The 12,335-nt window shown below is 47.0% G+C and overlaps 1 protein-coding gene across 11 annotated transcripts in view; it reads left to right on the forward strand.

Annotated features, from left to right (window-relative positions):
* The window catches only part of TNRC6C (trinucleotide repeat containing adaptor 6C), a 1,467,646-nt gene that overhangs the window by 1,217,998 nt on the left and 237,313 nt on the right, over window positions 1–12,335 (forward strand). For 6 of the 11 annotated variants that reach the window (XM_069654647.1, XM_069654638.1, XM_069654641.1 and 3 more), the window contains one exon: window positions 1,138–1,305. The exons of 1 other annotated variant lie outside the window; for it this stretch is intronic. In XM_069654647.1, coding sequence (XP_069510748.1) covers window positions 1,138–1,305 — 168 coding nt within the window. The remainder of the gene's footprint in view (window positions 1–1,137; window positions 1,306–12,335) is intronic. 4 more of the 11 variants (XM_069654640.1, XM_069654643.1, XM_069654645.1 and 1 more) reach the window with 1 other exon arrangement.

Consider the following 12,335-nt stretch of genomic DNA (forward strand, 5'->3'; position numbering starts at 1 on the left):
CTCCCCTCAAGTCACCCTGGAATGATCCCAGTCTATCTATGGAAGGGTGGATCCTTAAAACTGTTGGGCCCAGGTGGGCGATATCACTTACACATTGTGCACTGTCACTACTGCTGTAGGCCACGAGACGTGCCCTTGCAGCACCACAGGTATAGATGAATTCACCTGGTACAGTGCGAGTTTTATTCAAACATTGTCGAGTTCCCAAACTCAAAAAACAGCAAAAATGGCTGTGGACACAAAACATTGCAGCAAAAATGCTGTGGTTTTGCCACCGCAATCCATGTAAAGGATGCGGGGGACACCCCCGCAAACCCCGGACTCATTATACCATTTAAGCGGATCCCCTTAAGTGGTGTAATGGGGTACACCTAACAGGTCAAACCACTGCATTTTTTTTGTTGTACAGGTGACATTTTTGCCACGATTTTATCACTAGATACCCTTCAAAGGGGAGGAATTGTAGCCATTAGAAGCAACGTTACCTATTACATACGTAACTTGTTGTTCTCCTGCATTATCTTTCATAGTTTCACATTTGCCCTTCCACTGCACCTTGAAAGCAGGGTGAGTAATGGTAAAGCTCTAATATTGCTTGTTGGAAATCTCATGGTGGCCTTTACGGGGGCAGAGTTTGGCTAGCTACCACATTGATCAGATTTAGATGGTCTCTAATGAAGTGGAGAGCTTGCTCAATTTTGCTTCCTGTTAATTGCCTTGACAAATCCATTCTGTGGACTATGTCCCTAATGATGGGAGGATTTAAAGGCTGTGGTACTAAAGATAGAGGTAAGTAACTTTTTTCATTTTCCTATTATGGGATTCTAAGCTGGTGGCACCAGTTTTAGGCAAATTCACAATAGCAAAAAGACTTTGGAGGTTTTCACCACACTAAAATGCAAATCAAGTATGCCAACATAGCATATAGGGGCAGCCTTCATTGCTCTTCCGTAGTGAACTCCCATTGTGTTAAAATATTTCACCATTGTCGTGTCATAAGGGACTCCAATTTCTTATTGTGAATTGGTAAGAATGTTCACAATTAGTGCTTGTTAGTGCAATGGTATGATGGTGATGATTGTAGTGTTATATCTGTGGTTTCTCCGACCAGTCAAGAAGCGTCTCATTTCCCTCAAGTCTGGCTCTTGTCTTCACAAACAGAGTTTCACCCTGGTGTGCCGTGGAAAGGATTGCAAAATATCGACCCAGAAAACGATCCTGATGTCACTCCAGGGAGTGTCCCCACAGGGCCCACCATCAATACCACCATCCAAGATGTCAACCGTTATCTTCTGAAAAGTGGAGGTACCAGAGAACAGATTTAAAAAAAAAAAAACACCAACGTAGCTGCACTTACCTGCCTTCTCTGCACATCTACCTCCTCCTTTGTGCATGGACTCCAACAAGCACTCTAGCCCCTGTTGTGTCTCTTCATGTTTTCTATGTGTTCTCTTTCATCTTCCTTTAGCTGGGCAGAACAGGAACGTTCTTCTTTGATACCTTGGGTGACCAAGTTGCCTTCCCCCCATTTGTCACTGCCCCTTTAAAACATTTTGCAAAATATGTTGTCAACATAAATGTGCTGTCGTAGCTACCATATTTTGACAAGTCTAAGCCAAACTGTTTGAAATGATCAAATATGGGTGATGTGTTTAAATAACTGATGTTTTAGTGAAAATATTTGCACTGAGTGGTAGCTTGAGAGGGGTCCGAGTGTTGCCAAATGGGACGGTGAGAGTATGGGAAGATATCATATGATCAATGGTATTAAGTGTAATATCGCAGCTGTTTTGTTTTCAGTGTCATGGTACCATCCCAAACCTTAGAAAAACATTTTTTTGTTTGGGATCTTAGGTGGCACATGCGGCACCTATAAGCCAAAACTATTGTATTTGCTGACAGATGAGGAGAAATGACATATGAGGAGGGACACCAAGCTTTGTAGGAGGTTGGTTATTTGCCCACCCTTGTACTGCCATGCTAATACCGATGTCCATTCCTACCCTTCGCCTCCCAGAGCAACACCTCATGGGAACTATTCGAGGTAGCTTTAATCATGCCTTACCATCAATCATTTTGGTCAAAGTATCTTCCAGTGTTTTTTCAAATCGGTCTTCTGACATCTAATGACTTAATTAGCGTAATAAACATTTCTTTACCAGGTCTGCCTTCAGACACTCAATTTATAAGCACTATTTGTGTCCTTGACTGAAGTCCAGTTAAAAACGAGCATTTGCAAAACCAAGAGTGTTGGCTTGTGTATAAGTATTAGGCATTTGCCATGCATTCCTATTAGATGCCAAGTTACTTGCGCCTGCTGCCATCAATGGCCAGTTAATACCACTACGGCAGTGCCTGGCAAGAGCCTTTCCCATGCCTACACAAAAGCCCAAACTGTTGGCATCGCATTGCCAATGCTTGTTTAAAGACATGCTATTGGTTTTTACAGAAATAAAGCATCTTGAAGCTAAAAACCTCAAATTGGATCTCACAACAGGAAACAAATTATTAAACACATGACAACAAATATTGATAGCACAAGTGGAGACAAAACTATTTCACACGGACAGGTTTCACATACTAGTCAAGACCAGTCTTCAAGGGCAGAGCCCTGGAAATCCATTCCAGATCTCATAATATTCTTGCCCATAAGCAGAGCTGACAATAGTCCTTTCCAAAGACGTGTAACTTTTCCAACCGAAAGGCTCAAATAGAAAATACGCAGTCCCATCATGGTACATGTCTAACATATCCTCCAGGATCATATCTTATCCAGTGTGTCCTACCAAACGTCACCCACTTTTAAACGGCTTTGAAATATGTGACCCAGACAGGGCACAGCACCTATCCGGATCGAATAGGCGGATCTAACAGACCTACATACAACATCCTAGCAGGAGTCCAGTATAACCGGTGGACTAACCTTTGATGGGGCAACCTCAGTGTGCATTCTACCCCAGAGCGCAGACCAGCTCCCTAACTACGTGTGTTCAGGTCCTATGCCCATAAAATCTGCATCTTGGCTTGGTCATCTTCTTTTTGATAATCCTAGGTTCTTTAGCCAAGGTGCATGCAATTGCATCCCTAGTTAATCCTGTAACGAGTCTCCTTTTCAAGCTTTAACTCCCTTACATTTTGGTGAGGCTAAGCCTCTTAGCTGCTCAAATGAGTGGTGATTCACTATTCCAGACATCTTCACCATGGAGAATACACGCCATTCCACATCACTTCCAGCTTATGCACCCATTATTAATTTGGATGCCTGGGTCGGCCCATAAAGAAGCCTTACCATGCAGGTAGAATTAGCCCTGAAACTCAAAAGCAAATATTTGTAGCTTCTTAGCGTATGCCTCGGGAAAGGAGGTGTCTCTTTTGGCAACACTCTCAGACCCTTGGAGATCAATAAATATGCATTTTTAGGCAGCACTGCCCACTTTTTCTAAATCCACCTTTTGTGGCCCCAACCAGCCTTCAAGGTCTTGCTGCAAGTATTGTTGAATTTATTTATTTATTTCGAGGCTTATAGAGCTCGCCAATCCCGAAGGCATCAGGGCGCTTTCTTACATGATGTGAACGTTACAATGGTTACAAGAGTAGTTAAAAAAAGACGGACATAGAGCACGAAAATGACAGTACAGATCCGTAACGTGAGCTGAGCAGGGTTACATACAACGAATGCACATACATGGAAGGGAGAGGGATTGCAGACGGGTTGGTCCGGAGTGAGTACTTACTTATTCGGGCTTAGAGTAAAGAGATATGTTTTGAGTTGTTTCCGAAAGATCCAGAATGGTTCCTGGGCTCTAAGTTGGAGCAGCAGAGAGTTCCTCTGTTTGCTGGCCGTAGTGGGGAAGCTCCTTCCTTCTGCATTTTAGAGCTTGAACCTGGGAATGGCGAGGCAGTGTTGATAGGCTGTTCTAGTAGGTCTAGATCTTTGAGTCAATGTGATATTGTCGGAAAGGTAGGAGGGGGCCATCTGGTGGAGGCATTTATGGGTTAATGTGAGTGATTTGAACATGATCCATTCATGTACTCACAGCCTGTGTAGTTGGCGTCTGATGGCTGATATGTGAGCCGATCTGGGGACAGTGAGAGCAGCTCTAAAGGCGTTCTTTTGGAGGACCTGTAGTTTTCGGATGTTCTGTAGCTTCGTACCGGTATAACGGGCGTTACAGTATTCAAGGTGCGTAAGAACTAGGGCTCTGGCTAGGGTGAGACAGCTGTCTTGTGAGAGGAATTTTCGGCAAGCAGTATTGCGCTTGCATGTATATGAAGTGGCTGATGTGGTGGCATTAACTTCTTTATTTAGATTGTGAGGAGTACAAGTAGAAACCCAGCATTTTGACCTCTTTAGTGACTGTGATGGTGTCCGTCTATAGTGAATGACTTGAAGAGGTTGTTGAGTTTGGCGATTCTGTGTTGAGAGCCTACGATAAGCAGCTCAGTCTTCTGGTCATTTCAGCATAACCTGTGCTGAGCCATCCATTCAGTTGACTGCTGTCTGATCCTTATAGCCCCAAGATGACCGGCAAGAGTGTTTTTCTCAGACCTACTCAACCTAGCGGTGATGGGACCGGTCACCCTCCCAATAGTCTCTGCTGTTCCTCTCTCAGCAGGGAGGTGGGAGGTGGTGCACTCAGATCCAGAGGGGCCTGCACTCTGACGCCTTGGCTCCTGATCAACTGAGGCACCAGCAGTACCAGCTTCAAAGGACAATGTACGCGTTATTCAGGCCTCCCGTAAAGAGTCCACCAGGACACAGTACAAGAGCAAGTGGGCCATGTTCTGTTTCTGGGCAAGAGATAACCAAATAGTCCTGATCAAGTGTTGCTTAAATGATGTGCTGTCTTTTGTGGTGCATTTGGCACATTTGGGGGTGCCAGTCGACAGCTGCTGCATGTAATTGGCAGCTATCACCGTTTTTCAAGAACTTATTTGATCATACATACACAGCAGCCAACCAAGTAATGAAGAGCCATGTGAAGGGGCTGGACAGGCTTTTTCCACCAGTGCATAGGCCAAACCCATTTGGGGGGCCCTCAGTGTTGTGTTGTCAGTGTTGACATGCAAGCCATTTGAACCAATGTCGTCCACGGACCTGAACTGGGTCACGTTCAAGGCGATTATTCTGCTGGGACTTGCGTCAGGCAGGCACGTGAGTGATATCCAGGTGCTATCGGCCTGCGAGAGGTTTACAATTTTACACAAAACAAAGTGGTCTTAAGGACTCGTCCCAAATTTATCCCAAAGGTGGTTTCAACTTTCCACCTTAATTGGGCGATATGCCAACCTGTTTTTTTCTGAATCCACAGTCGGATGGGGAATAGGCATTGCACCTTCTGAATCTTAGACGAGTGCTTAATTTCCATCTATCCCACACAAAAGACATCAGGTAGACTGATTTTATTTTTCTTTATTGCATTTGTAAGTAGCGCCCAGACCCTCGCTAGAGGAATGGTACATTACAGGTAAGAGATGTTACTGATGCACTCCTGGTTACATTTGGAGGAAACCCCCCAGACGCACAGGTATCAAAGGCATCCATCACCAGGTGAATGGTCTGTGCAATACAAGAGTCTTACCAGAAACAGGGCAAAGCTGCACCAGCTGGAATTCACGCCCACGCCATAAGGGCAAAGGCAACGTGGTGGCATTTCAGAGGCATGCCTCTCGGGACGTCTTCAGCAAGGTGGTTACTTGGTCCACGCCATCAGCTTTCTACAAACAGACACTAGCTCGAGAGCAGATGCGGAATTCGGACAGACTGTTCTGAGGAATCTGTTCACCGACTCTTAGGTGGTTCATGCCTTCCTCCGAACAGCTGGGGCACGTTGTAATCGCCCTTCAAGGATGGAGGAAAGCGTACTGGACATGGGAGTAATGGAATGTTACAGTAGTGACTATAATACTCCTAGCCCTAAGCCCACTCCTACATACGACCCACCTCCATCCCCCTGGACATTATAACACATGGCCAAGGACCTTGTTAAGAGCGTCCGACATGCAAAGGGACTGAGGTGAGGCGGCGGATGGCGGGACTATATGACATGTGTATGCTGGGTCTGTGCCCCGCGCCTGCCTTCAAATTTAAAGGGGAAGCTCTATTTTTTCTCTGGAAGGCCCTGTACTGTCCCTGTTCCGGGGAAGCCCACCAAGGATGGAGGAAAGGGGACTTAGGTCTAGGAGCATTATAGTCACTAAGGTGAGTAACATTCCATACATAGGCTGAGCTCCGATACAAACAGTAGCTTTTGACTGGGCATCAGTTGCAACCAACTAATTGGTGAACAATGCCCTGTGAATCACCTGCAGTTGACAACTAGCACTCAACTCCTTGTTCACCGACAGGACGGGTGTCTCTGGATCTATACTTAAATGGTTTGTATCCTACCTGCCCACCAGACACCAGGCCGTACAGATAGGCTAATGTAAAACAACCAAATCCCAGTCCTGTATGGGGTATCCCAAAGTTCCATCCTCCACTGATCATCTTCATTCTTTACATGGAACCCTTGGGCACTCTCCTAAATGACCCCAACATAGCCATCCATCAGTTAGCTGATGACACTCGCATGTCCCTTAAGGTTAGTGGCACCCAGGACATTGGTCGCCTCTGCAAATGCCTGGCTACCATGGAACATGGGTATCAAACACCTACCCAAAACTGAACCCTACCAAGACTGAATTTGTCCTCATCTGTCCCCCACCCTACAACTTGGGCAACAATGGCTGTATATATGGATGGAAGGATTCACCCCTCGGCTATCAAAGTCGACTAAGTACCTGGGCTTCATTGTTGACCATAGTTTTTTTGTTCCTTTTTTAAAAGCATATAACCAGAAAGGCGCTAACTGAAACCATTCATCACCTTCATGGCATCCACTCGCACACCCACATGCAAAACTCCATTGGGCCCCCCTCAAAGCAGCCCACCATGCCTCAGTAGGTGCCCACACATTCAACTGTATCGCTCCAACATTGTGCGAGCTTCACAGGCTCTTACTTCCCACCAGGATTATATTAAAAACTGCACATATCACCTACAAAGCAGTCTCAAAAAGAAGACCAAAATACTTGGTGGCTAAACTCCAGACCTGTGGAGGCTCTTGCACCTCAAAACTATCAAATGGCTTGGAGTTTAAACGCGCTAGCAGACCTTCTGCTGCCATGCCCGACCATCTGGAACTCCTCGCCAGCAGAGGCTCAAACTGGCCTCTAGTAGTGCCAAAATGCGAACCTGGCTCTTTCAACAATACCTGCTGGACGAATATAAATTCCTCTCTCCCTCAACCAAAGACATACACTAATGTATAACATATGAAGCCCATTGCTGCCACGGTTGTAAAGCACTCCATTGCTCTTGAGGTAGGTTTTTGCTATCAGCAAAAAAATAAAAATAAAGTGAATGGGTTTAGCACCTTTATTTGCAGATTTACAAATGCTATGCATATTATAAATGGAACCAACAAACTTGCCTGTGTTAAACAATGGTTCCAAGCATGTGACTATCATATAGGTTCTGGGTTGTGTATACATCCGAAAGACATGCAGGTACACGTGTAGGGGCCGTTTGCAGAGATCTCAAGTTGTGCAATGTCAGGTGTGAAATAAACCAGTTATGGCTTTTAACTTCACTTCATAATGCATTCTGGTACATGTAGTCCTGCATTTATAATATGTACAGGTATGCAAAATGCCATGCACTGCAAATGTCAGGACTTCTATAGCATAATTTGAAAGTCGAAACAGGAGTGTGCATGATGAAACAATGCTAGTTGAGAAAAGTCGATTGTATTTCAACCTTTAATAGGCTTATACATTTTCATATTCAGCAGTACTTTTCATTCATTTTACTTTTCTGAACCAAAAGTGAAAACACACATTTGTTCCTATTCTACCAGAGGCAACCTTTTAACTTTGTGTATTTGATAAAAGTGAATATTGTTTTGTCGGGTACTTAATGTGATGCAGTGAATTTCACAACATTGTCTGACAAATCTTTGTGGTTAGTGTGATTCTCCAGCATGGAGTCTGGCATGGATTCACATGCTCATGAATATTCCCCGTTGTCGGGCTAGGAATCCTCGGTAAAGAAAAAATCAGTTTGTTTCATTTCTGAACTGTTTTTCTCCTAACAACCAATCGCTGGTATCTGGGTCATACTGCCCCCAGGCAATGACTGCTCTCTATCTAAGCCCCTCCTCTTCAGATTTTTACCGCACGTTCAAGTGTTGGGAGTCCTCGTGCTATAGCTCTCAAGCATTTACTGCATTTTGCAATTTATTTTTTTCGGTCAATCGAGCCTCAAACTCCATCGAACCACCTTCCGATTAACAGGGACACGTTTTCAGATTCTTCAGTGCCCCTCAAGGGCAAATTTCGTCGAGTTTCTTCTTGGAGGATTCCAGAAGCTTCTTCAAGGCCTACACCGCATGAACATGGCAGATCAGAAGAACGACTGCGCTTCTCTCCAAGGTTTGCCCCGGCTGCAACCTACGGAATGTCTTTTCGGACGACGGACATTCCCTGTGCCTTTACTGCCTGCACTTGGACCAGACTCACGTGGAGGAGGACTGTGCGTCTTGTCAGGAGATGGTACCCTGCACGCTGAACGACCGACGCAGGCGTGTCAACGAGTGGCTGCAGGCCAAGGCCCCTGCTCTGGGTGAGCCCTGGCAGCATGCCTCCCCTGCCCAGAAGAAGAAAGTTGACCAGTCTTCTATGACCTTTGACGCCACTCCCGCGGGGGCCCAACATAAGGCTAAGCACTGCAAGTGCACTGCCACCGGGAGCGCCATTGCGACAGGCTCCGCACTGGCCAAGCGCCTTCGACCACGAGCCAACGCTCAAGTTCTTCTAAGAAGAGGAAGTCGGACCATCCGTACAAGCTCTGGAGAAGACCCAGACAGGCCCTATGGAGAAGGCCAAGGGGGAGCGGGGCTCAGACCCTCCCTCTAAGTTGAAGGTCTCAGGCTCGACCAAGGTCCTGAAGCCCCCTTCCATCGAAGGAGTGGTGGCATCCATCGCCAAGGCCGCCAAGACGGATCGCAGGGTACAGCCCCGAAGGCAAGAGTATGCCTGCCTGCCAGGAGGGAGTCCTCTTTTCAACCTATCAAAAAGACACTGGAGAAGATGATGCCCATCATTTCCCCAAAATCGTCTCAGGGAAGGGGGGGCGGTACAGTAGCCCTTCAGGGCTCGAATAACTCCTCTGAGGAAGAGCTTACCAACCTCCGGACCCTCCAGGAGGAATAAGGCGTCGAGAGCAGGCCCTATGGGAAGGATTCCAACTAGGGCGACTACGACGAGCAACAGGGCGTTTAGGGCTTGGAGGACCAGCCTAAGCCGCAAACGCCCTCGCCTCCATTGCCGTAGCCACCTCAGCAACCACCTGGAGATATCTCGGTGAACATTCTCACTGCTCTACATACCCTATGCTCGGAGATCCGGACAAGGATGCCTCTTGCGCCGGCGGCCCCACCTGTGGTGCCAAGACCATCAGAGGAACCCCCTGAGGGATGAGACGGATCCGGATACGGCGACAACGGCACAGGCACAGATGACGATGGGTTGGGGGATCACCCTCCCATCTCTGCCGCCCAGATCTTCACCGCCCGACGAGATAGGCTCGTTCCACGCCATGATCTCGAGGGCCTCGGAGCTGTTCCAGCTTGTTGCTGAGGAGAAGAAGAAAGAGGGTTTCCTTTACCAGTGCAGCAAGGCAAAGAGGAAGACCGTACTTTCGATCCCGCTCTTGGATGACATTTGGGACGTGGGTTGTTAGGGAGAATTCCCATTTATGGCTAATTTCCCCTCACCTAGTGAGTCCCTCAGCAGCTTTGCTGGATTTCTGGGGTTTATTTTTTCCACCTGGTAAGAGTGTGAGCCTTTTTCCCACTCTTACATGTGTTTTGCCATGTGTATTTCTACTGTTTGTGTGATCTTGGGCTCTGGAACACACCACTCAATGAGCCCCACTTTTTGTGTGTTACACAGCACCTTCAGTGCAGTGACACAGAGTTGTCTTTTAGACTTCCCCCGACTCCATTTTTCTGGGGCCGACTACTGTCCCCCAGAACCATGTAAAGTTGCCATTAACTTTATATAGTCACATTAAAACTACAGAACCAGTACACCCCATCTTACATGGAGTATTGGACAGGGTTAATTCCTACCCCTTTTTGTCTGTGCCTCTCTGAGCTTTGTTTTGTTCTTTTAACATTTAGACTTGGCTGTTGGCAGTGGTTTCTACCCTAACTTTTCTACCGCGATTATACTATATAAGCGTGGTACTGTTCCAGGCTATGGTATTAGCTCCGAACATAAACCCGCTTGCCCAAATACTTATTATTTTGGCTCCGGTCTGGTTTAGTCTCCATTTCGTTTTGTTAAAGTCCTTCTTGTGTTTTACTTTGCGCTGCAAACCAGGTTTGCCTTCTTTGTTCACCGTCTTGTGGAGCGCTTCTACGGAGAAGCCCCCATTTGGCGTCTGGGTGGGCTGAATGTGAGGGAGGGGTGTAGTCACCCCCTGCACATGGTCTCCTTGGAGACCCAAGTCACACTTTGTATTGATTGGCTGAGGAGGTTGTCTCGGCCGGACAACCTTCCTGCTGAGTGATTGACAGCCAGGCTGTGTGAATGAGGGATTTTCGCATAAAAGGCAGGACTCTTGGGCTGGAAGTCAGTCTCCACTGGAGCTGCAAGGGACCGAAGAGAAGCGGAGAAGAAGACGGCTGCTGCACCCCTGAGTCCCGGTGAAGCCCTGCTGCAGTCCTGAGCTATCTACCCTTCAACGACCAGAGAAGATCCAGTCCGGAGTCTTCTTCGCTTGAGCCTGGTGGGGTCAACCAGCTCATCTTTCACAGCCAGAGGAACCTCTTCATGGTCGAAATCTCTGCACACTGCTGTAGTGGTCCGGAAATCCATCTGAAGAGCCTCTCCTGTTTTAAAGGAGCGCACCTTTTATTCACTGTCGCTGCTGCTGGCCTCATACCTGGGTAGTGCAGATCACTCCAGACGTTGTCCTTCTTGTCTCCACGACTGAAGCTCCAGGAACTGTGAGTCTGCAGGAAACTACCAGGAACAACTGCCGTGGCACCAGCATTCTGCAACGAATAAGGTACTGTGTCCGACTTCGAGGAATTGGGGTGAACCCTTCTTCCTCACCAAAGGCTTGCCCTTTTCTTCCTTCCCTCTTATAACTTTTGCCTCCTCCTCTGACAATTTGTAAGTACTCCTGGCAACCTTGAATCGTGAACTGTTCTAACTGTGTGATCCTCGGTAACAGGGACCCTGTTCCACTTGACACTGGCGCAGGCCTACTGACTTTTATCTTTGTGTTAGAAGGTGCCCTCTGATTCTCTCTGCCTTGACAAAAGTATTGCCTATGATTTTTATCCCCAACTCTCTTGTGTTAATTCATGTACTAAGTGCGTTTGACTACGGTTACATTTCTTCCCGCGGGTACGCGTATCTTTAGTAAGACCGAACTGTCATTACTGTCAAAAAGTGATCGCATATGTATTCCCGGAAACGTCTTTTGTTTCATAACACCTGTCTGTCAAATCCTAAGGTACTTACCTTGAATTGTTCTGCACAAGGGGAATTGGTTGTGTGTAGTGTATTTGAAGTGTGGTTTTATTTTTCTATAAGTGAAGTGTTTTGTGAACAGATGGTTTAAAAATAAATGTACTTATATTTTTTAACCAGAAACCTTGAGTCAGTGTTTCCTTGAGTCACAGTAATTGTAGTCCTTTGTGTAATCTCTACTATTGCTCATTTGCTCTTGAGATAAGTCTGGCTGTTCAGTCACTGCTACCACTCTTTCTGTGTAGTACAGTTTGTACCAAAGGTGAACTTGTATTACCACTTGTAGTCTTAATTCTGTGCAGTGGTCCCTAAGGGCACTGCATAGGAATCTGCCTAACAGCTGTCCCTCATGAAGAACCCTTTGTCGGCCCCGGCGAATAGTGACAGTTATGAGAAGAAATACAGGGTGCTGGACTGCGCCCAAGTGCTTATGGTCCCAGCTGTCTCCGGACTCTGTGGTTTAGGCGGTGGCCAAGAAGTAATCTTCGGGCGCCTCCTCCTCGTCGGCGGCCTCCCCCCCCCCCCCCTCCTGCCCTCTCCGGACAGTGAGGGGAAGCAGTTGGATGCCATTGGGCAAAGAGTTATCACACCGGCAGCGACGACCATCAAGGCCGCAAACGCCCTCGCCATCGTGGCGCATTACGACAGGGAGCTTTGGTTCAAGATCGCTCCCCTCCTGAACTTCCTTTTCCGACGGCAAGAGGACAGAAGCTTTGGAGATCCTACAGAAAGGACAGGTGGCATTG

Source organism: Ambystoma mexicanum, chromosome 3q, assembly GCF_040938575.1.
Source record: "Ambystoma mexicanum isolate Mex_15411 chromosome 3q, UKY_AmexF1_1, whole genome shotgun sequence".
Lineage (NCBI taxonomy): Eukaryota > Metazoa > Chordata > Amphibia > Caudata > Ambystomatidae > Ambystoma > Ambystoma mexicanum.